The sequence below is a fragment of the Oncorhynchus gorbuscha genome, linkage group LG07, assembly GCF_021184085.1.
Source record: "Oncorhynchus gorbuscha isolate QuinsamMale2020 ecotype Even-year linkage group LG07, OgorEven_v1.0, whole genome shotgun sequence".
NCBI classification, from domain to species: domain Eukaryota; kingdom Metazoa; phylum Chordata; class Actinopteri; order Salmoniformes; family Salmonidae; genus Oncorhynchus; species Oncorhynchus gorbuscha.
The window spans coordinates 57,363,133-57,385,720 of NC_060179.1; the positions used below are offsets into that span (position 1 = coordinate 57,363,133).

The window sequence follows — 22,588 nt, forward strand, 5'->3', positions numbered from 1 at the left end:
TGATGCTCCAGATACTCAACTAGTCTAAAGATGGCCATTTTTATTGCTTCTTTATTCAGGACAACAGTTTTCAGCTGTGTTAACATAATTGCAAAATGGTTTTCTAATGAACAATTAGCTAACACAAAGTGCCATTGGAACATATGAGTGATGGTTGCTGATAATTGGCCTATGTACGCCTATGTAGATATTCCATAATTACTATTACATATATATTTTTTAAATCTGCTGTTTCCAACTACAATAGTAATTTACCACATTAACCATGTCTACACTGTATTTCTGATCAATTTGATGTTATTTTAAAATAGACAAAAAAAATGTGCTACCGAGTGGCTAAGACAAGCAAGACCCATACTATTGTGGAGGACTTAATTCTTCCTGCTGCCGCGGATATAGCTGGGACGATGCTGGGCAAAAGGTCCAAAAAACTATACAGACAATGACTTCATCAAACAACACTATTTCACGACGCATCAGTGACGTGGCAGGAGATGTTTTGAAACAATTACTGCTTAGCCTACAAGCCAGTGAATTCTATGCGGTACAGCTGGATGAGTCAACAGACGTGGCAGCCGGGCACAGCTCCTGATATCCATTACGTTTATGGGGGTCAATTAAGGAAGACATCCTCTTCTGCAAACCACTGGAAACCAGGACAACAGGAGAGTATATTTTTAAAGTACTGGACAGCTTTGTGACATCCAATGGACTTTGGTGGTCAAGATGTTTTGGTATCTGTACTGATGGAGCAAAAGCCATGACAGGGAGACAGGGGAGTAGTAACACGTGTGCAAGCAGTTGCTCCAGACGCTACTTGGGTACACTGCAGCTTTCACCGAGAGGCTCTTGCTGCCAAGGGAATGCCTGACATTTTGAAAGATGTTTTGGACACTACAGTGAAAATGGTTAACTTTGTTAAAGCAAGGCCTGTGAACGCTCATGCATTTTCTACACTATGCAATGATATGTGCAGCGACCATGTAACACTTTTACAACATACAGAAAGAAGTGCGCTGGTTATCAAGGGGCAAAGTAGCAACTTTTTTTTTTAAATTGAGAGACTAGCTTAAAGTTCTTACTGACCATCATTTTCACTTGTCTGACCGCTTGCATGATGATGAGTTTCTCACACGACTTGGCCTATCTGGGTGATGTTTTTTCTCACCTGAATGATCTGAATCTAGGATTACAGGGACTCTCCACCACTACATTCAATGTGCGGGACAAAATTGAGCCTTTGATTAAGAAGTTGGAGCTCTTTTCTGTCTACATTAACAAGGACAACACACAGTCTTTCCATCATTGTATGTTTTTTTTGTGTGCAAATTAACTCAAGCTTACGGACAATGTCAAATGTGATATAGCGAAGCACCTGAGTTATCTATCCCTTTCATGACCTGCCTCCAGTCCACTTACCGATATCTGAACAAGAGAACCTCATCGAAATTGCAACAAGCCGTTCTGTAAAAATGTAATTTAATCAGAAGCCACTGCCAGATTATTGGATTGGGCTGCGTTCAGAGTATCCTGCCTTGGCATATCGTAAAATGCAAATTAATTACTTAAAAATCATACAATGTGATTTTCTGGATTTTTAGATTCTGCCTCTCACAGTTGAAGTGTATCTATGATAAAAATTACAGACCTCTACATGCTTTGTAAGTGGGAAAACCTGCAAAAATCGGCAGTGTATCAAATACTTCTTCTCCGAGCCGATGACCTCATTTCAAGATGGCTGCTACCTACATTCCAGTTAATGTTGAGAAGCATAAACAAAATACGTTGATGCACACCAAAAGCCGGGACTCCACAGATCATGAGGATATCTTAAATTGTCTAACTGTGACCTACCATTATTGATCACCAGCCCCTAGAGTCAAAATGTTTATTTTACTAAACGTTTAGGCTAATAATTTGGAGAAGCTTAGTTACCGTGACTAGACAGTCACAAGGAATTTGACTACTTACGACAAAACTTTGATTATAATATAGCTACAGCATGTCAAGGGGCAGAGCTCCAGACTATGACCATTTAGTAGCATCTTGTGACCTTTTGACTTGGCTGTACGAGTAAAACTATTTATTTAGTCTCATCAGTGCGATCTGAACATTCATTATAATGGTCACCTCACTCAAATGTTTCAAAACTTGATTTGGTCAAACAGTAAAGTGCATCATCTTCATGACTCGTGTCATGAAAGTGTCTGCCCAGCCCATGGGCCTGTTTGATATTAGTGCACATAAAGATCAGGGTTTCCTTAGCCAGAAATAGCCGGCTTTTGGCCAATATTTATTTTGTTGAGAAGACAATACATAAAATTGCAGCCAGCCAATTGTCGGGGAGAAGGTAAAATCCCATCGCAAAATAATGCTGTTTTTTAGCCTATTCATTGATGGAAATACGTGTCTTTGTAAATAAATTTGACTGGTCAAAATTATCGTTCTGTAAGTTAATTTGCATAATTTAGTAGAATTAAATTGGCACGTGTACAATATATTCATTATTTATCTTATTTGTGCGCATACAGCATTCAGATGGGGCTCCCGAGTGGTGCAACAGTCTAAGGCACTGAATCTCTGTGCTAGTGGCATCACTATAGATCCTGGTTCGATTCAAGGCTGTATCACAACCTGCCGTGATTGGGAGTCCCATAGGGCGGCGCACAATTGGCCCAGTGTCGTTCGGGTTAGGCGGGGGGAGGCCGTCATTGTAAATAAGAATATGTTCTTAACTGACTTGCCTAGTTAAAGAAAGGTTCAATATATATATATATAGTGCCTTGCGAAAGTATTCGGCCCCCTTGAACTTTGCGACCTTTTGCCACATTTCAGGCTTCAAACATAAAGATATAAAACTGTATTTTTTCATGAAGATTCAACAACAAGTGGGACACAATCATGAAGTGGAACGACATTTATTGGATATTTCAAACTTTTTTAACAAATCAAAAACAGAAAAATTGGGCATGCAAAATTATTCAGCCCCTTTACTTTCAGTGCAGCAAACTCTCTCCAGACGTTCAGTGAGGATCTCTGAATGATCCAATGTTGACCTAAATGACTAATGATGATAAATACAATCCACCTGTGTGTAATCAAGTCTCCGTATAAATGCACCTGCACTGTGATAGTCTCAGAGGTACGTTAAAAGCGCAGAGAGCATCGTGAAGAACAAGGAACACACCAGGCAGGTCCGAGATACTGTTGTGAAGAAGTTTAAAGCCGGATTTGGATACAAAAAGATTTCCCAAGCTTTAAACATCCCAAGGAGCACTGTGCAAGCGATAATATTGAAATGGAAGGAGTATCAGACCACTGCAAATCTACCAACAGCTGGCCGTCCCTTTAAACTTTCAGCTCATACAAGGAGAAGACTGATCAGAGATGCAGCCAAGAGGCCCATGATCACTCTGGATGAACTGCAGAGATCTACAGATGAGGTAGGAGACTCTGTCCATAGGACAACAATCAGTTGTATATTGCACTAATCTGGCCTTTATGGAAGAGTGGCAAGAAGAAAGCCATTTCTTAAAGATATCCATAAAAACTGTCGTTTAAAGTTTGCCACAAGCCACCTGGGAGACACACCAAACATGTGGAAGAAGGTGCTCTGGTCAGATGAAACCAAAATTGAACTTTTTGGCAACAATGCAAAACGTTATGTTTGGCGTAAAAGCAACACAGCCCATCACCCTGAACACACCATCCCCACTGTCAAACATGGTGGTGGCAGCATCATGGTTTGGGCCTGATTTTCTTCAGCAGGGACAGGGAAGATGGTTAAAATTGATGGGAAGATGGATAGAGCCAAATACAGGACCATTCTGGAAGAAAACCTGATGGAGTCTGCAAAAGACCTGAGACTGGGACCGAGATATGTCTTCCAACAAGACAATGATCCAAAACATAAAGCAAAATCTACAATGGAATGGTTCAAAAATAAACATATCCAGGTGTTAGAATGGCCAAGTCAAAGTCCAGACCTGAATCCAATCGAGAATCTGTGGAAAGAACTGAAAACTGCTGTTTACAAATGCTCTCCATCCAACCTCACTGAGCTCGAGCTGTTTTGCAAGGAGGAATGGCAAATAATTTCAGTCTCTCGATGTGCAAAACTGATAGAGACATACCCCAAGCGACTTACAAAGTAAGTATTAACTTAAGGGGGCTGAATAATTTTGCACGCCCAATTTTTCCGTTTTTGATTTGTTAAAAAAGTTTGAAATATCCAATAAATGTCGTTCCACTTCATGATTGTGTCCCACTTGTTGTTGAATCTTCATGAAAAAAATATAGTTTTATATCTTTATGTTTGAAGCCTGAAATGTGGCAAAGTTCAAGGGGGCCGAATACTTTCGCAGGGCACTGTATATATATATATATTTTTTTTTTTACAGATAAGAGCATTTGAATGGAAAATCTGTCAAACAAGGCAAGAGATGTTTGAAAGCTGAACATTTTAATACATATTATGAGACATGTCTTACCATGCTTCAAAGTTGCCTATCAGATCTCCTCTTTCTAAATTTCTAACAGATATCTTTGTCACATGAAAACGCTGTCATGTGCCTTCTGACAATGTTATGTCCCACTAATTCTATGAAGGAATGAACATTCACGAGTAGCCTAATGCCTTGCGCGCATTGCTGTGCATAGAATGTCAAGAGATAATGCTTCCAACACTTTAAGCTAAATGTTCTGATCTGTTGCACTTACCTTTTTTTAAATGTAGCTTAGGCCTACTAGTTGAATTTGGGATCGGTCCTCCCATAACTGTCCCAGAGTCTGTCTGGTATAGGCTATTTCTTTCTCGACATGCTGACCAATAGAATAGGTCAACTGTTCTACTATGGGTGAACAGTAGATTGACCTAGGCTAGGTATTTTGCTGTTCGTCACTTGTCTCGTTGGCTGAGGAAAAGTAAATGTGGACAGTTAATATAGAAATCTTCAAAGTGCACATCAGAATTCGGTAATGTTCTGTCATTCTGAGCACCATGGGTAGAGGGCCAAATCAGGTTACACACCCAATGTCTATCGGCCCGGGTACGTGACACCACAGAAAATAATTGGTGCGACCAAATCATGGGCTGGTGACACCAACTGACAAAGTCAGTGGCAACAGTGTGACCAAGAGATAATGTTAGTTTGGAGCCCTGTCAAGGGGTGTGATGTTTTTATCAGCTGCAGAGTAATGTGTTCTTCTGCCAATTTGGCTGTTGTGAAGAGAATCCGATACGATATTTTTCTCCCCAATTTCGTCATGTTCAATTGGTTGTCTTGTCCATTGATGCAACTCCCGTACGGACTCGGGAGAGGCGAACGTCGTGCATCCTCTGCAACCCCGCCGAGCCGCACTGCTTCTTGACACACTGCACGCTTAACCCGGAAGCCAGGTGCCCCAATGTGTTGGAGGAAACACTGTACACCTGGTGACCGTTGTCAGGGTGCATGCGCCCGGCGTGCCACAGGAGTCGCTAGAGCGCGATGGGACAAGGACATCCCGGCCGGCCAAACACTCCCCTAACCCGGACGACGCTGGGCCAATTGTGCTTTGCCTCATGGGTCTCCCAGACGCGACCTGCTGCGACACAGCCCTGTATCGAACCAGGATCTGTAGTAACGCAGATAGCACTGCGATGCAGTGTCTTAGATCGCTGAAGCACTCGCAATAGGATATTACGGAGAAAAATATGTCGGCAGGGTGGGAAACTTTTATTTGATTGTTTTTGTACCTATAACCCCCTCTGAATTTTTTATTTATTACTAAACTAAATAGACAAAATAATTATCAAAAGAGTGCCAAAATGAACATTATTATATACACACACACACTGAAGAACAACAGTCTCCAGACTAGGGTTAGGCAGGATAATATACCATGAATTGTCAATACAACACTGTGTGTGTGAGAGAGTCACACACACATACAAACTACTACTTACAGTGACAGAGCCGAGTGTGTGTAGCAGGCTGGAGGTGTAGCAGAGAGTCTGGGATTCTCCCCTCAGCACGCCCACCAGGTGTCTCCACACACACCGCAGCATCTCCTGCACACACACAGTTACGCTACATCACATTTACACCCACTACTGGAAAAAAAAGATAAACAAGTCATAGTTGACTAAATTTTACGTTTGTCAGACATTATAAGAACGCAAAACTGGTCTGATGTTGAAAGGAGTGCCCAAACCCTCAACATTGCTTGTGTAGATCGCAATCCGAAATGAATGGTGAAGATTAAACGCAGGAAGACTGTCATTACACTCCTCAATCAAAAAACCTGCTGAAATTCCAAAGACTATGAACACTACTGAACTATATAGAAATCCATAATGTCTTCGAAAAGTCAAGACTTGCTGCTAAGGCGATTGAGTCGAGCTGCTACCATAGTATGGGAGGACAGACTGCGGGGTTACAGGCTGCGGGGTTACAGGCTGCAGAATTACAGGCTGCAGGGTTAGATGAAGCACATGAAATAGCCTTTATGCTCGGTTGCAGTCAGTAGCATCTATTCTACAGCATATATTCTACTAGCTATATACTAGTGGCAAAGTGGGAAAATAAATCATCTCAAGAACACCTCAAACTTTGAGGTTTTGGAACCTCAATGCGAGTAAAACACAGCATTGGTAGACGTCCTTTAGATGTCTTGAGTCTGACCTTACACTCTCAGATGCTTCCTTTCCTTAACTCCTTTCCTTAAGAAATCATATTGCGCCCACCAATTAGGTCCTTTTCAGATTAGTGTTCATAAAGTAAGGCACTTGAGGAAAGGAGGGTGTTTTGAAAGTAAAAGGAGACAGCTAGTGGGGCTGATTTTCCCATCATGCATTACAAGCAGGCGGGCAAAGTCGGCAGTCAAAGGCTCAGGGTAGGGGCCAATCCAGAACCAAGCTCAAGCCCTTCCCCTTCTAGCGGGGAGGGGGCTGGGGGTTAGTTCATGACTGGGCCAATATGTCAGTAGCGCAGCAGGGGTTGGTGGGGACTGGGGTTCGTGGATGTCGAAGCGTTACGTGATCAGGTGAAGAAATGGTATGAGGACAAATTACCAAAACAAGATTAGTTAAATTTGCCCTCCCATCAGGGAAGATCTGATTGGCTGACAAATAGAACTGATAGAAAGATATCGTCATGCCAGATGAAGAAAATCAACAAAATAAGAGAAACAATGCAAAACTAAATACGTGACAGTAGTACCAAACTCGAACAACAAAATAAAATACGTGAGGGTGTGAGCTGCGTACAGGGTTTCATGGTGGGCGGTGCAGTGGCGAGAGCGGGCAGCGTGAGGACAGGGGGAGGGCGAGGGAGCTGAGAGCTTATACCTGGGAGGACACCGCTTCAGTATAGCTGCTTAGAGTGTCCTCAGAGAACTTAGCAAGCTGGGGTGAGAGAAGAGGCTAGTTAAACCACACAGGAGCCTCTGTCTCTCACATGGCACGCGAGTGTGTGTGTGTGTGTGTGTCTCACCAGGCCAGTAGGAGAAGCTCTGCTGGACTCAGCCAGGACACTAGCCTCTCCATAGGCATTGACCAGCACCCACATGACAGGAAACAGCAGGGGAAGGATGGGCAGCACTCCCATCAGCTGGAATACACACAACACTTACTACAATAAGGAGAATCTGCTATATCTTATTGCACATCATCTCTGGATGAGATTCTGTCCCCACAGGTTAAGCCTATGATGTATGAAAAATAAGGAGAAGAGGCACGACCAAGAAAATGTGTCGAGTCTCCATACCTGCAGCTGGATGAAGTTGAAGCGCCCAGGAGTGAGTCCGGGGGCGTGGCAGAAATACCGCACTGTATTCACGACCAAGAACGCCACCTATAGGAGGAGAGGCGTGACATATGAGGGACTGCATGCAGTAGATATAAAGAATTAACTGTGCATCCGCGCGTGTGTGTGTGTGTGTGTGCACGCTTGTGTCTCACCAGTACTATAGGGCAGGCGAACTTGGCCATGATCGACTGCACTGTGAACCTCTCATTATCCAGGGCTGTGATTGGTCGAGACAGAGCCAGGTCAAGACTGTTCCTGTACAGTACAGAGTGGAATTCAGCCAGGGGTGTCAGTCATTTTAGAAAACTTTATGGGACAGTTTACTGGACCCATGCAGATCAAGCCTAATCCTGGAGAGAAAAGCATGTTTAGTTCAAGCGTAGGCTTAATCTGGGTATGGGAGACTGCTTAAAAAGCGACCATTTCAAGGCTTCCCTCGACTCTAGTTCCATGATTTGCGCAAACTTTATACTCGAGTTCAATTTTTGGACCTTCTCCAATAAGAATAAACGTCATATGTATAGCACTTTTCAATGTAAATAACAAAATGCTTCACATCATAAAATAACCAAATAAAAGCACTAACGAAGAAACAAAGACGGGAGAAAGGAGAAAGATGGCTCCTCCTCCTCCTCCGCAAAACTAGCTAGTGGTTCACCTCACCAGTCAAAGTATGTCAGACGGTCCAGACTCAAAGGTGGACTTGAGTGGAAGCATTACCAACCTGACGCTGTCGAGGATGGGGGTGCGGACCACCCTGAAGAGGCGGTGCTGCTGGGGGCTCTGGGGAACCCTCTTCTGGTCCCCCCGGGGGGAGGGAGGAGGGGAGAGAGGTGGGAAAAGGTCACCTGGCTCCAGAACTATATGCTCATCATCCTAGAGAAGGGAGATGTAGAGGACACAGGGAGTGAATACAGGTGAGAGACATACACACATCTCATCCTTGATGTTCTATTTATTATGGATCCCCATTTCCTGGGATCCAGCTAAATTAAGGCAGTTAAACAATTTTTTAAAACATTACAATACATTTTACAACACATTAAGTGTGTGCCCTCAGGCCACTACTCTAATACCACATATCTACAACACAAAATCAATGTGTATGTTGTTATCATGTGTAGGCAGTCATTGTAAATAAGAATGATCTTAACTCAGTTGCCTAGTTAAATAAAGGTTATATTAAAATGTGTGTGTATGCATGTGTCTGTGCATCACAGTCCCCACTGTTCCATAAGGTGTATTTTGATTTGTTTTTTAACAATCAAATTTTACTGCTTGCATGAGTTACCTGACGTGGGATAGAGTTCCATGTAGTCATGGCTCTATGTAGTACTGTGCTGGTGACCTCTGGTGGCATGTCTTGTGTGGTATGCATGGGAGTCCGAGCTGTGTGTTAGTTTAAAAACGGACAGCTCGGGGCATTCAGCTTGTCAATACCTCTCACAAAATACAAGTAGTGATGAAGTCAATCTCTCTTCTACTCCCGAGCCAGAAGAAAACAAATGACTGATGTCTGAGGAAAGCAAAGCCCTCCTGTCCCGGTCTAAGTGCTATGATGCCTCTCTCTACCCATCCTCTCCTCCCTCCATCCCTCTTTTTCCACCCTCTTCACCCCTCTCGTCGTACCTTGATGCCTCGGAGGGAAGCGAAGGCCTCCTTTCCTGGCCGTAGTGCTATGACGTCTCCCTCCACCAGTAGGGACACAGGCAGGTTAACCAGCTTGGAGTCGCGGTAGGCCCAGTGGAGCGACCAGGAGGGGGAGGAGGGGGTGTACAGGTCAGGGTAGAGGGAGGGAGACCACCTCGCCCCATTACCCAAATCTGCCCATCCCGACAGGTAGTCTGGAGGAGGGAGAGAGTGCGGAGGGTAAAAGATCGGATCACAAAACAAAAATGGTGGAAACTTGCCAACCTCAAGTAAAGTAGTGTTTATTTCACAATGTTTTCCCTCCAACTGTCCTAATGTCAACTATTCTCCTCTATATCTCCTCCCTCCATCCCAATCTCTGCTCTTCCGTTCACCGTTGAGCTGATTGATGATGCTGTTGAGCCGGTGCACCATCTCAGTCCTCCTCAGCCTTTGCTGTCGACCAATCAGCATGAAGCTCAGCGTGAAGAGCAGGAGGAGGGCTGCAGCGTTCACCAACTCGATCCCAGAACTAGAGAGAGGAGAGGAGGAGCGATGTGTCAAAATTGACATATTTCACTGACTGTTTTGTCTTCCTGGGTTTCACAACCTTAGTTCACCTTGAAGTATCTCTGACAGGAATATTTGGGCAGCAGTGACAGAGGAGCCGTCTAACTAATAAACACTAAGGCCGGCAGAATTGCCCTATGATTATGTAACCGACGGTTGAAGAGCTGGATGAAGAGCATCATGAAAATAAAATAACCGTAAAAAAAAAAATGAAACGAACAGCTGACTGAAGACCAGACCGCCAGGAATTCGTGAGGTTGAGGTCTGTTTCTGCAGTAACATGGACTCTTAACGTGATGAAACTATGTTGCTCCTTGCTGAACTTTGTTTTACTCCGTGTTGTAGCCTTGTAGTCTTCGGTTGCCTAGGCCAGTGTTTCCCAACTCTGGTCCTCGGGGACACCAAATAGTACATTTTTATGTTGTGGACAAGCACACCAGATTCTACTTGTCAACTAATCATCAAACCCTTGACAAGTTGAATCAGGTGTTTTTGTCCGGGGCTTACAGTGTGTGTGTACTTACGGGTACTCGAGGAACGGAGTTGGGAAACACTGTCCTAGGCAATGCCCCTCTCCCTTATGCAGCAGCACACATAGAAAATAATGAATAAAACAGGCATGGAAGCTCTAACCCTGGCAATTTGACTGGTAAACTCACAATGGCTGCCTGGTATTATGATGCAATAACTTCCATGGTAATGTAGAATGTTCATTCAAGTGATAACCGATGTGGCTCATGCTACGGAATGTACTTTTTGCATATACAGTTGAATCAACAAATCACAGCACATATTAAGGTGCATCGCATTAGCACACGTCTTGCTTTTACTTCCTGCTTTGCCCTCATGGGTTCACTCGGCAATGGCCACTAGTCCACCCATTATGCCACAACGGACTTGAATGGGGACGCCGGTTCTATTCCCACGACAGCACAAGCAATCAGGGGCGGAGGAGGAGAAAATGTGTCTTAAAAAAACATTTTACTTGACAGCCAGCGTCATAATGATCATACAGCTGACATAACCTGTAATATGGTCGTAACACTTGTGGCATATATTGTGTTATTTTATGGCTGGTTATGACACCTACATAAGAGTGTGAAAACCCACAAAGCAAGGCAAAACACTCCATTACACCATAAATATACTGTTGACAGGTATGCCATGTTAAATATATACATTTACCACATTACATTTTCATTGTAATTGCACACATATTGATGTCAGACATGCACCTACCACAATGCTCTGTTGCTGATGACGGGGAAGAATGCAGGAGCAGATATCAGGAGCAGGACAAAGACACCCTCTTTTTGACTGACGGCTGACATAAGGGCATGTACGTGATAGTCATCTAAGCCAGATTGGCCTAGGATGGTTATAATGCTTAACAGGGTTATAATGCTTCTTAACAGGGTCATAAAGTGTATTTTCTACAAGTTATTTCAAAATATGATTTTTTTTTTTAAACATGACTAAAGAATTCATTACAACAAAGGATGTAAGAAAAGAAAAAGTTCAAATGAAAGGAAACTGCTTGGCAGGGAAAAAACTGATTTGAATAAATGCGGGTTTTTGACAATTGTGTGTGTGTGTCATAACCAGACATAAAATAACACAATATGCCACAACAGATGTAAATACAGTGCATTCGAAAGGTATTCAGACCCCTTCACCTTTTCCACATTTTGTTACATTACAGCCTTATTCTAAAATGGATTAAATTAATAATTTCCCTCAATCTATACACAAAGTGTATATGACAAAGTGAAATTAGGTTTCAAATGTTTTTTTCAAATGTATTAAAAATAAACAGAAATATCTTATTTACATAAGTCTTCAGACCTTTTGCTATGAGACTCGAAATTGAGCTCAGGTGCATCCTGTTTCCATTGATCATCCTTGAGATGTTTCTACAACTTGATTGGAGTCCACCCGTAGTAAATTCAATTGATTGGACATGATTTGGAGAGGAACACACACCTGTCTATATAAGGTCCCACAGTTGACAGTGCATGTCAGAGCTAAGACCAAGCCATGAGGTCGAAAGAATTGTCCGCAGGGCTCCGAGACAGGATTGTGTCGAGGCAAAGATCTGGGGAAGGGTATGAAAAAAATGGCCAACAGAAGCCACAGTAAACCGCATGACAGCCCGCTTGGAGTTTGCCAAAAAGCACCTTAAGGACTCTGACCATGAGAAATAAGGTTCTCTGGTCTGATGAAACCAAGAATTAACTATTTGGCCTGAATGACAAGAGTCACATCTGGAGGAAACCAGGCAACGCTAATCACCTGACCAATACCATTACAGTGAAGCATGGTGGTGGCAGCATCATGCTGTGGGGATATTTTTCAGCGACAGGGACTGGGAGACCAGTCAGGACCGAGGGAAAGATGAACGGAGCAAAGTACAGAGAGATCCTTGATAAAAACCTGCTCCAGAGCGTGCAGGACCTCAGACTGGGGCGAAGGTTCACCTTCCAACAGGACAACGACCCTAAGCACACAGCCAAGACAACACAGGAGTGACTTCGGGACAAGTCTCTAATGTCCTTGAGTGGCCCAGCCAGAGCCCAGACTTGAACCCGATCTAACATCACTGGAGACCAGAAAATAGCTGTGCAGCAACTCTCCCCATCCAGCCGGACACAGCTTGAGAGGATCTGCAGGGAATAATGGGAGAAACTCTGCAAATACAGGTGTGTCAAGCTGGTAGCGTCATACATAAGAAGACCCGAGGCTGTAATCGCTGCCAAAGGTTCTTCAACAAAGTACTGAGTAAAGGGTCTGATTACTTATGTTTTACATAAGATTTCCCAAAACAATTTCTTGCTTTGTCATGATGTGTTATTGTTTGTAGATTGATGGGGGGGGGACAACTTAATCAATTTTAGAATAAGGCTGTAACGTAAAAAAATGTGGAAAAAGTCCAGGTCTAAATACTTTCCGAATGCACTGTATCTGACAGTGTTATGACAAGTTATGTCAGCTGTTATGACATTACGACATGGTTATGACCGTGGTACGACACTGGGTGTCAGGTAAAGTGTTATTACGGTGAACGCAGCCATTTGGATGGCCAATAACTATCATCCAAAATTCTATGACTGTCAGAGCCCTAATTCACGCAAGCACACAGTTACACACCTGCCGTGTGGCTGGTCGCCGTAACAACAGAGAAGTCCCAACACCACCAGCAGTGTAAGGGCAGCTCCTGGCCAATGGAGACAGGAGTGTCGGTTGCCATGGTGAAGGAAGCTTTTCACCCACTGCTCCTATAACAACATCAACAAACAAAACACGTGTTTGACACATCTCAATACGCGTGTCTCTGTTTTTGGTTATACTATCATTGTAGGGACCAGAAGTCCTCACAAGGATAATAAAACAAGGAAAATTCGGACAAGTGGGGACATTTCGCCGGTCCCCTCAAGGAAAAAGGCTTCTTCAGTTTCAGGGGTTAGGTTTACAATTAGGGTTAGGTTTAGGGGTTTGTGGTTAAGGAAAATATTATTTTGAATGGGAATCAATTGTTTGATCCCCTCAAGGACAGAAAAACAAACGTGTGTGTGTGTGTGTGTGTGTGTGGTGCGCATGCATCTGTCCGTGTGTCCGTGTGTGTGTGTGGTGGTACCTACCTGTGCAGTCGGTTGCTTCCCACGGCCTGTGGTCTGGTGCTGGGCAAGCAGGGTGGTGAGCTGGTCCCTCAGTGTCGCCAGAGCCTGACCAGTGGACAAGCCAAGGGTCCCTACCCCCTCCTCCTGAAAACCCATAGGAACAGACGCACACACACAGACAACAAAAAAATGCCTACTTTGAAATCACATTACAGTCAACAAAGATTCAAACATTTCAAAAGGCCACAGATTCATGGACACTGGAGACACAAAGCACCTTCTCCATATAGCCAGGCGGCCCATGACAGCTGACACAGCAGTACCCTGCTAGCTGCATTGCCTTGGTCTTACGCACAGGCGTACAGACACGCACAACCACAACAATCAATATAAACAGATGTGCATAATCAACCATTATCCTAAGTTCACATTTGTTGCCCCGAGGTTCTGCGCTTCTGTTATATGGTTCTAATAAGCTAAATTCGACTATCACCAAGGAGTTAAACTCACTGCTGCCAATAGGATTGTATGGCTTTGTGATTTTAATCACCGTAATACAGCAGAGACGATGTGATGTCCGGTTCATGATTCATCTTTGCACAACGGAAGTGACGCAAACTGCAGAGAAACAACCATATCTAAAATATCAGTGGGAACCCAATCTTTTCCCACACTTCACACACACAACTTCATCTCAGCGCTGGTTTTAAGCTCTACATCCCACACAGCTATAAATAACTCACAATTTTCCAGAGTAAAGGAAGCCTGCAGAGAATCCTCCAGACATGGATAAACACACAAACGCACCCTGCGCATAACCCTGTTTTAAGCAGAACACCGACAACAACACGCCCGCCAGCAAATTGACCTGGATTAACCAAACACACACAGACACTTTTCCCCTCATTTCTCTTCCCCACCCATCAGCTCTACGGACCTTTCATCCCCATTCGGACTTCTTACTTACTGTCCCCCTCTTCTGGAACCAAGTTCTCAGCTCCAGGACCATGATACAGTTGTTCCTTTTCTTTCTCACTTTCTCTTACTGTTGTCTGCTCTGTGAACCTGTCGTCGATCGACTAAAAATAGTAATATTGTATCCAGGTGTGGAAAGTGTGTGTGAGAGGAGAGGACAGAAAAGACCTGCAGGGAAGGAGAGCGTCTGATGACCGGAGAGAAAGGGCACCCTGGGGACTAGTCAGTCTGACGTTAGAGCCTGGGTGACACTGCTTCAGCATCCTAATGCCTCCCTAGCCTCTCTCATCTGGCTCTCTTCTCTGTCTCGCCCAGCCCTAGCCCATCCCAACACAGAGTGCCGGCCGGACTGTTCTGGCTGAACGTCCCTCTTTCTGTGCAGTGGCTGGCTCCATGATACTGCTAATACAGGAGAGTGACCAAGCCGGGTCTGCCAACAGAGAGAATAAGAGAGAGAGAGAGAGAGACAGAGAGAGAGACAAGAGAGAGAGACAGAGAGAGAGACAGAAAGAGACAGAGAGAGAGAATGGGAGGGCGAGAGAAACTGGCCTCACTGAACCCTGGCCCCAGGTCCAGAGGAAAAGACAGATGAATAGAGAGAGAGAGGGGAGGCAGATGAAAGCTGAAAGAACAGAAGACATAAAAAGAGTGCACGGGCGGCAAGAGGAAAAAGGAGATGAAAAAGAGAGAGGAGAGAGAGAGAAACTGGCCCATCCAGGGTTGTGCTTTGTTCCCTTCCAGCCAACACAGCACATAATTCAGCACTGCAGCAGTGGAGGGATGGAGGGAGAGAAACGAGACAGACAGAGAGACGTCAGTGAACCTTGGTTCTGGTCCAGAGAGGTGAAGAGAGTAGAACAGTGAATACACCCACAGAAACACTAGAGTCAAACACAGTCAGAGTACATAGAACATACAGTTGTGGCCAAACATATTGGCACCGTAGCACTTTTGACAAATTCATAGAAATTGTGAGAACAATAGTAGGACCAAAGCATAGTATACATTGTTTAAGGAATATATCAGTGAATACCACCTCTTCCAGGGTTATATAGGAGACACTATATCTCTCCCTGTACACAGCCAGGGGGCAGAAGAACCATGCCTAAACCAATTTAGGATGGGATGAAACGCTAGTGCCAAGAAATACAATTTAAAGTTTAGTACGGCTAGTCCTACATCTTTTCCGCTTTGCAAGTTTGTTCATTTTATAGGGCTCGATTACCTTGCCATATGTACTGAACAGAAACATCAAAAGCAAACCCACTACAGTTTGAACGTTTTTACTGAGTTACAGTTCATATGGGGAAATCAGTCAATTGAAATCAATTCATTAGGCCCTAATCTATTGATTTCACACGACTGGGAATACAGATATGCATCTGTTGGTCACAGATACCCCCCCCCCAAAAAAATGGGCCTCTGGATCTTGTCACAGTATTTCGGTGCATTCAAATTGCCATCGATAAAATGCAATTGTGTTCGTTGCTTATGCCTTCCCATTCCGTAACCCCACCATGCGGCACTCGGTTCACAATGTTGACATCAGCAAACCGCTCGCCCACATGACGCCATTTCATGGTCTGCTGTTGGGAGGCCAGTTGGAAGTACTGACAAATTCTCTAAAACGACATTAGAGAAATTAACATTAAATTCTCTGACAACAGCTCTGGTAGACATTCCTTCAGTCAGCATGCAAATGGCACGCTCCCTCAAAACGTGAGACATCTGTAGCATTTGTTTGTCACAAAACTGCACATTTTAGAGTGGCTCTTAATTGCACCTGTGTAATGATCATGCTGTTTAATCAGCTTCTTGATATGCCACACCTGTCAGGTGGATGGATTATATTGTCAAAGGAGAAATGCTCACAAACAGGGATGTAAACAAATTTTTGCACAAAATGAGAGAAATAAGCGTTTTGTGCGTATGGAACAGCACTTTACATGTTGCGTTTATATTTTTGTTCAGTGTACATTTTGAAATCGCACTATTTTATTCCAATAGCCAGAAGGTGAAAACAAACCAAAAATGTATTTGCCGTGGCAATAAAGACCGGGAGAATAAACCCTGCTCCTCACAGCTGCCCGTGTCCCTTAATGTTGATTATGTGGTGGCTACTGACAAGGAGCACATGGCTGAGCTCTTTAAAATCACCACTTCATTAGGTCAGGATTCCTATTAGACTCAGCCTCCTTGCCCATCCAACATTTCCTCATCTCCCAGCCCTTCCAATGCAACTAGCCCTGACGCTCCTCCCTCTTTTTACCACTTCCCTGCTACAAAGTTACTCCCTGCAGGTGGTCACCGAGTCCGAGGTGATAAAGGAGCTCCTTAAATTTTACCCCAAAAACCATCTGGGTCAGATGGTTTAGACCCTTATTTAGGGTTGCTGCCCCCATCATCGCCAAGCCTGTCTCTCCTCTCTTGGGAGGTTTCCATTGCTTGGAAGGCAGCCCCTGTCCTTTATTGAAAGGGGAGATCAAGCTGATCCAAACTGTTATAGGCCAATTTCTATTTTGCCATGTAAATCAAAAGTGTTGGAAAAACATGTCAAGAATCAACTGACTGGCTTTCTTGACATCTATAGTATTCCCTCTGGTATGTATTCTGGTTCCCGCTCAGGTTATGGATGTGTAACTGTAACCTTAAAGGTCCTAAATGATGCCACCATGGCCCTTGGTTCTCAGCAATGTTGTGCTGCTATTTTTATTGACTTGGCCAAAGCTTTTGATACGGTAGACCATTCCATTCTTGTGGGCCGGCTAAGGAGTATTTGTGTCTCTCAGGTGTCTTTGGTCTGGTTTTCTAATTTACCTCTCTCAAAGAGTGCAGTGTATAAAGTCAGAACATCTGCTGTCTCAGCCACTGCCTGTCACCAAGGGAGTACCCAAGGCCCGATCCTAGGTCCCACGCAATTCTCAATTTACATCAACAACATAGCTCAAGCAGTAGGAAGCTCTCTGGTCCATTTATATGCAGATGATACAGGCTTATAGTCAAATGTTGTATATGGCGCATGTGACAAATAAGTATGATTTGATAGGCTCATATGTCACATTAGATCATTAGAAACTGAGTCGGGAGAATGTTTTGTGCCTATTTGAATGTAAAGTGTACTCTTTTGCTTTAGGTTATAAGCTAGCCAGGCATTAATGAGGTTGTAATCAGAAAGTATAATGTTGGAGAGCTTTGATTGCCTGTGTATAGTACTTGGCCTTATTAGATTTGTCCAGAATGACATTTATTTATTTCCCAATAACCAAATGGAATTCAGTTAATTCTAACAATATGCTGTTCAGACAATCAAAAAACATAGGATCATATGACTTTGGAGAGTACACATTAATAAAGGCAATTTTCTTTCCATTCAAGATACATTTAAGGAAAGTGATTCTCCCTTCTTGGTCTTCGCCTTTACCAAGAATGGTGATTGAGTTACTTCTGTATCATTATGATTACACCTTTAGTTTTGTTAGGGGCTGTTAAAAGCAGCCAGTTTGTAAAAATGGTTCACTATTCTGCGTGTGTCCTTTTGGTTTCTTACTAGAATATCAAGCCAGCTGGAACTCTTGATAGAAATATTAAGGCCTTTCCAATTCCATGAGAGTAGAACTAGTGTAGCAATTCCTTTTCTCAAATGTAACAGTTATATGTATTGCTGATAAGCCCATGGATGTAAAATAAAAGCATGAACCACAGGAAAACCCACCCATTGGTCACTCCCCGCTCAGAAGATCCTTTTCATACACACCACCACCCCCTTTCAAACTACAATACATGACACCACCAATGTCCCATTCATTTCAGCATATTGTCAAAAGGCATAGGCATAAAGGAAAACAGTAAAAACACTGAAGATTCTAATCTAACTCTGACAGTCTCTAGAACATCCATGGGTGTCTCCTCTCCTTGAGCAGTCAAGAAAAGTAGGCGTTGTTTCCGGCTGGACTGTTAAGAGCTAATAATGACATAATCCACAGCACATACTGTATGTGGGACCAGAGAGATAAAAGTGGAGAGGTGTTCTTCTTTGAACCTGTTGAATCAGAGCACTGGCTGTCAGTTTTCCAATCCCTACCCTATCCTACGCCTGGCTGCTGTTGACCCAGTCGCTCACTGTGAAATGCCTCTCCTCCTAGACGTGTATGTTTAACGAGCATTACCGACCCTGACAATAACTGATAGCACACGCCAGAAATAGAGAGGGAGGAGGGTGAGAATGGAAAAAGGTGAAAATAAGTGGATGGCGTGGTTTCTGACCATTGTCAACTTATAAACATTCAGCTCAGGTCATGACAATGACTTGACAGTAGTTTTTTGTAACACCTGACCAAAAACATCCGTTTCAATGTGTGTCATGAATAGCCCACATTTATTGACAACATCAAAACCTAGGAGGAGACCTCAGGAGCAGCTAGAAGGCAATTTGCGGGGATAAGTCAACACACACACACACACACACACACACACACACACACACACACACACCCCACAAGGAGCCTCTCCGTTTAGCACCACTCCAGGGAGCCAGCTGACGTCATTTGGCGCTAGGCAACTCACCTGCTTCTTATCCTGTAGCTCCATGGCAACCAGCGCAGGCTCTCACCATGCTCCGAGCCTCACACACACCTGACGAGGCTAGGCAGAGACTTCACCCTCTCGATCTCTCCTCGATACTGTCGATGTCGTCTTGATACCCCTCTTTGCCTTCTCGACACTCTTTCTCGATGCCCCTTCCAACCCCAACTTAGGCTGGAGGAAAACGTCACCCACTGGCCCCCTGCCGGTGCCGCTATGCCAGCCTGCTCTGCCAGTCTGAGGGGAGGACCACGCACGCCCACTGGGACTCACAGCAGGGCACACTGGGAGCTGTAGCTAGATGCTCAGTCAAAGTTGTGTTGAGGAAATCGTCCTCATTACACGAATGGCTGGGTAGATCTTGGTAGGGAAGAGATAAAAGGGAAGGGTAAATAATTATGCCATTGGCATGACATATGGCATTCAGTCTGCAGTGATATTATACATTGGCTGTTGGTCAGTAGGTTAGTGGGCTACATGCGGTGAATACAATAGTGCTGTTGAAAACATTGTTAGTCGGAAGCCCTAAAGCTACTGACAACGCGCCACCACTATAAGCACATTTCTTCCCCTTTTATACAAAAACAACTGAGTCAGCAGGCTCTATTGGCTCACACTACACAACATTGTGCCTAAAGTTACCAGCAGAGAGAGAAAAAGAGCCAGCCAGCCAGCCAGCCAGCCAGGCACCCAGAGAGCTAGAGAGGACAGACAGGGAAACAGGCAGAGACATACATATAGAGGGAGAGAGACATACAAGAGTCTGAAACTTTCACTCTTAACATGTAGTACAGGAACCACACCCCAGAAAGCAACTGGGGCAAGCTAAAGTACATATACGGAAACATTTCACTGGAACTAATATAGCCCAACATACTATGTCAGAAACAGAACTAAACTTGTCCGACGCCCGTCTATCGCTAAATCCACCTGACTGGACGACGTACAACATATTTAATGTCATCACTTTCTGCGTATGCTTATCCTTGGATTAATTTACCAATTTTACCTGTACTATTAGACTGCCTGATCTACAGGAGAGATGCGAGGAGCCAAATCCCACACGATGTTATTATAGTGACTTTCTTGTGTGCATATCGCGATCCTCGTTTCACATGCTAGCAAGTTAGCTTACTAGCTAATTGGAAATATATCGTGGCGAGCTCATATTTTCTGCAATGGAAAAGCATGCTATTATGCACGAAGCTAAACTTGGCACAATAATCATTGTGACAAAACAAGTGTCAACGTCGCCTTACTTAAGCACTGTTTCTCACTCATTGCTAGCTCGCGAATAGTACGCGCTAACTTAGCTAGCTGACGTTTCCATACCTGCAACCCAACGTCTAGGTTGGTCTTCTTCGCGATGTCAAGAACAGCCTGCGATAACATGAACACTAAGCACTATTAATGTACCATATATCCGCATATCTATCATACTCACGTACAGGTTGCAACACGGTCTGTATCTCGTCACCCCGTTTAAAGCTGAATCGTCTCTCAAATATCAAGTGTCCAGAGAGGAAGCAAGAAAACCAACTCCGCAGAAAATCTTTCTCCCTCCAGCTGGTGGCGTTTTTTCGTTGTTTCGCCCACCAAGCAAGGTCAACGAGAGTGTCACATTTGGTCAACAAAATTGTGTATGGCTTATTTGCTACATGATGTTTATTTGATCGGATAGCAGTTTCACAATGCTTAAGTTGTTATGAGCGCACTGACATACGTAGAACACGTGAACTTTGAGACAAAAACCTTTATATTGGAGTTATTTCAAGATGCATATGCATATTCATGTCATGAGGCGAGTAGCATTACATATCCACTGAATTTCAGGCGGTTTTCAAGTCAACAACCCTAAGCGAATATCCAAAGCAGATGAGGGAGTGGCGTTTTTGGTTGGAGGCGATGAAGCACGGTTGTGATAGGTTGGGATTCCCGGAGGGCTTACCATAGGTGGAGTCCTGCTCTTTTGATTTGCGTGTGTGGGAGGGGCGATGGCCCAAGTCAACCGTTCTATTTTGAAATAGGATAGCTACTTCTTCTTCTTCTTCGTTGAGGCCTTATGGCGGACCACATCCTTTAATGGCGAGTTGCCGCCACCAACTGGACGAGGGTAAACATTTCTCCAAAGAGTAATTCCATTACGAGGAGGGAAAAATAACATTAATCTACACAAACGAACAAAAAAGAAATAGCCCATTCCTTCAGTCATTCGAGAACTCAACTACCCTGCTCAGGCTTTAGGGCTTGAGAGGGTAGGACCACACGACACAGTACTCCATGTAGCTCTTCAGATGTGAAATATTTTAATCCCAGAAATGTTTCAGCCGCAGAAGCAATGATGTCATGTCTATCTTTCTTGACTTCTTTTCCGCGTGCGCCGTGCCATTTACCACCATCACTATAAAAGACAGAGTCCACTTTCTTCACATGAACAATTGCTGGGTCCACTGGTGATTCACCGGACTTTCAAAGATGCTCATTCTTTCTATCCTGTTGACAGCCTCTGCATTGGAGACTCACCACTGCCCTGATTTGAGCAACCGCAGAGTAGCCTAGTGGTTAGAGTGTTGGACTAGTAACCAAAAGGTTGCAAGTTCAAATCCCTGAGCTGACAAGGTACAAATCGTTTGTTCTGCCCCTGAACAGGCAGTTAACCCACTGTTCCTTGGCCGTCATTGAAAATAAGAATTTGTTCTTAACTCAAATCAAATGTATTTATATAGCCCTTCGTACATCAGCTGATATCTCAAAGTGCTGTACAGAAACCCAGCCTAAAACCCCAAACAGCAAACAATGCAGGTGTAAAAACACGGTGGCTAGGAAAAACTCCCTAGAAAGGCCAAAACCTAGGAAGAAACCTAGAGAGGAACCGGGCTATGTGGGGTGGCCAGTCCTCTTCTGGCTGTGCCGGGTAGAGATTATAACAGAACATGACCAAGATGTTCAAATGTTCATAAATGACCAGCATGGTCGAATAATAATAAGGCAGAACAGTTGAAACTGGAGCGGCAGCACAGTCAGGTGGACTGGGGACAGCAAGGAGTCATCATGTCAGGTAGTCCTGGGGCACGGTCCTAGGGCTCAGGTCCTCTGAGAGAGAGAAAGAAAGAGAGAATTAGAGAGAGCATATGTGGGGTGGCCAGTCCTCTTCTGGCTGTGCCGGGTGGAGATTATAACAGAACGTGGCCAAGATGTTCAAATGTTCATAAATGACCAGCATGACTTGCGTAGTTAAATAAAGATAGAATAAACGATCTTATACCCTACTCAGGCATTCCAAGAATGTCACCTCATGTCCTCCACCACAGTTGCTTCTTGGCCATTATTTTGTGCAACACAGTCGGGATCTCCTTCAAAGTGATCTTTCCTACACGTCCCACATCCACACCGTGGCTTCTTTCTTCTGCAAACACGTACTACATG

General features: G+C 44.0%; 1 protein-coding gene across 5 annotated transcripts in view; it reads right to left on the reverse strand.

Moving 5' to 3' along the window:
- The window catches only part of LOC124040085 (transmembrane protein 94-like), a 32,526-nt gene extending 10,696 nt beyond the window's left edge, over positions 1–21,830 (reverse strand). For 2 of the 5 annotated variants that reach the window (XM_046356888.1, XM_046356885.1), the window contains exons 1-12: positions 20,611–21,830; positions 19,145–19,522; positions 13,628–13,750; positions 13,137–13,264; positions 9,815–9,951; positions 9,420–9,634; positions 8,515–8,666; positions 7,943–8,045; positions 7,749–7,835; positions 7,476–7,592; positions 7,331–7,387; positions 5,948–6,052 (exon numbers count right to left, since the gene is read on the reverse strand). In XM_046356888.1, coding sequence (XP_046212844.1) covers positions 5,948–6,052; positions 7,331–7,387; positions 7,476–7,592; positions 7,749–7,835; positions 7,943–8,045; positions 8,515–8,666; positions 9,420–9,634; positions 9,815–9,951; positions 13,137–13,264; positions 13,628–13,750; positions 19,145–19,168 — 1,248 coding nt within the window. In that variant the 5' untranslated portion in view covers positions 19,169–19,522; positions 20,611–21,830. Of the gene's footprint in view, positions 1–5,947; positions 6,053–7,330; positions 7,388–7,475; positions 7,593–7,748; positions 7,836–7,942; positions 8,046–8,514; positions 8,667–9,419; positions 9,635–9,814; positions 9,952–13,136; positions 13,265–13,627; positions 13,751–19,144; positions 19,523–20,494 lie in introns of all 5 variants that reach the window. The other 3 variants (XM_046356886.1, XM_046356887.1, XM_046356889.1) reach the window with 3 other exon arrangements.
- Positions 21,831–22,588: the final 758 nt, after the last annotated feature.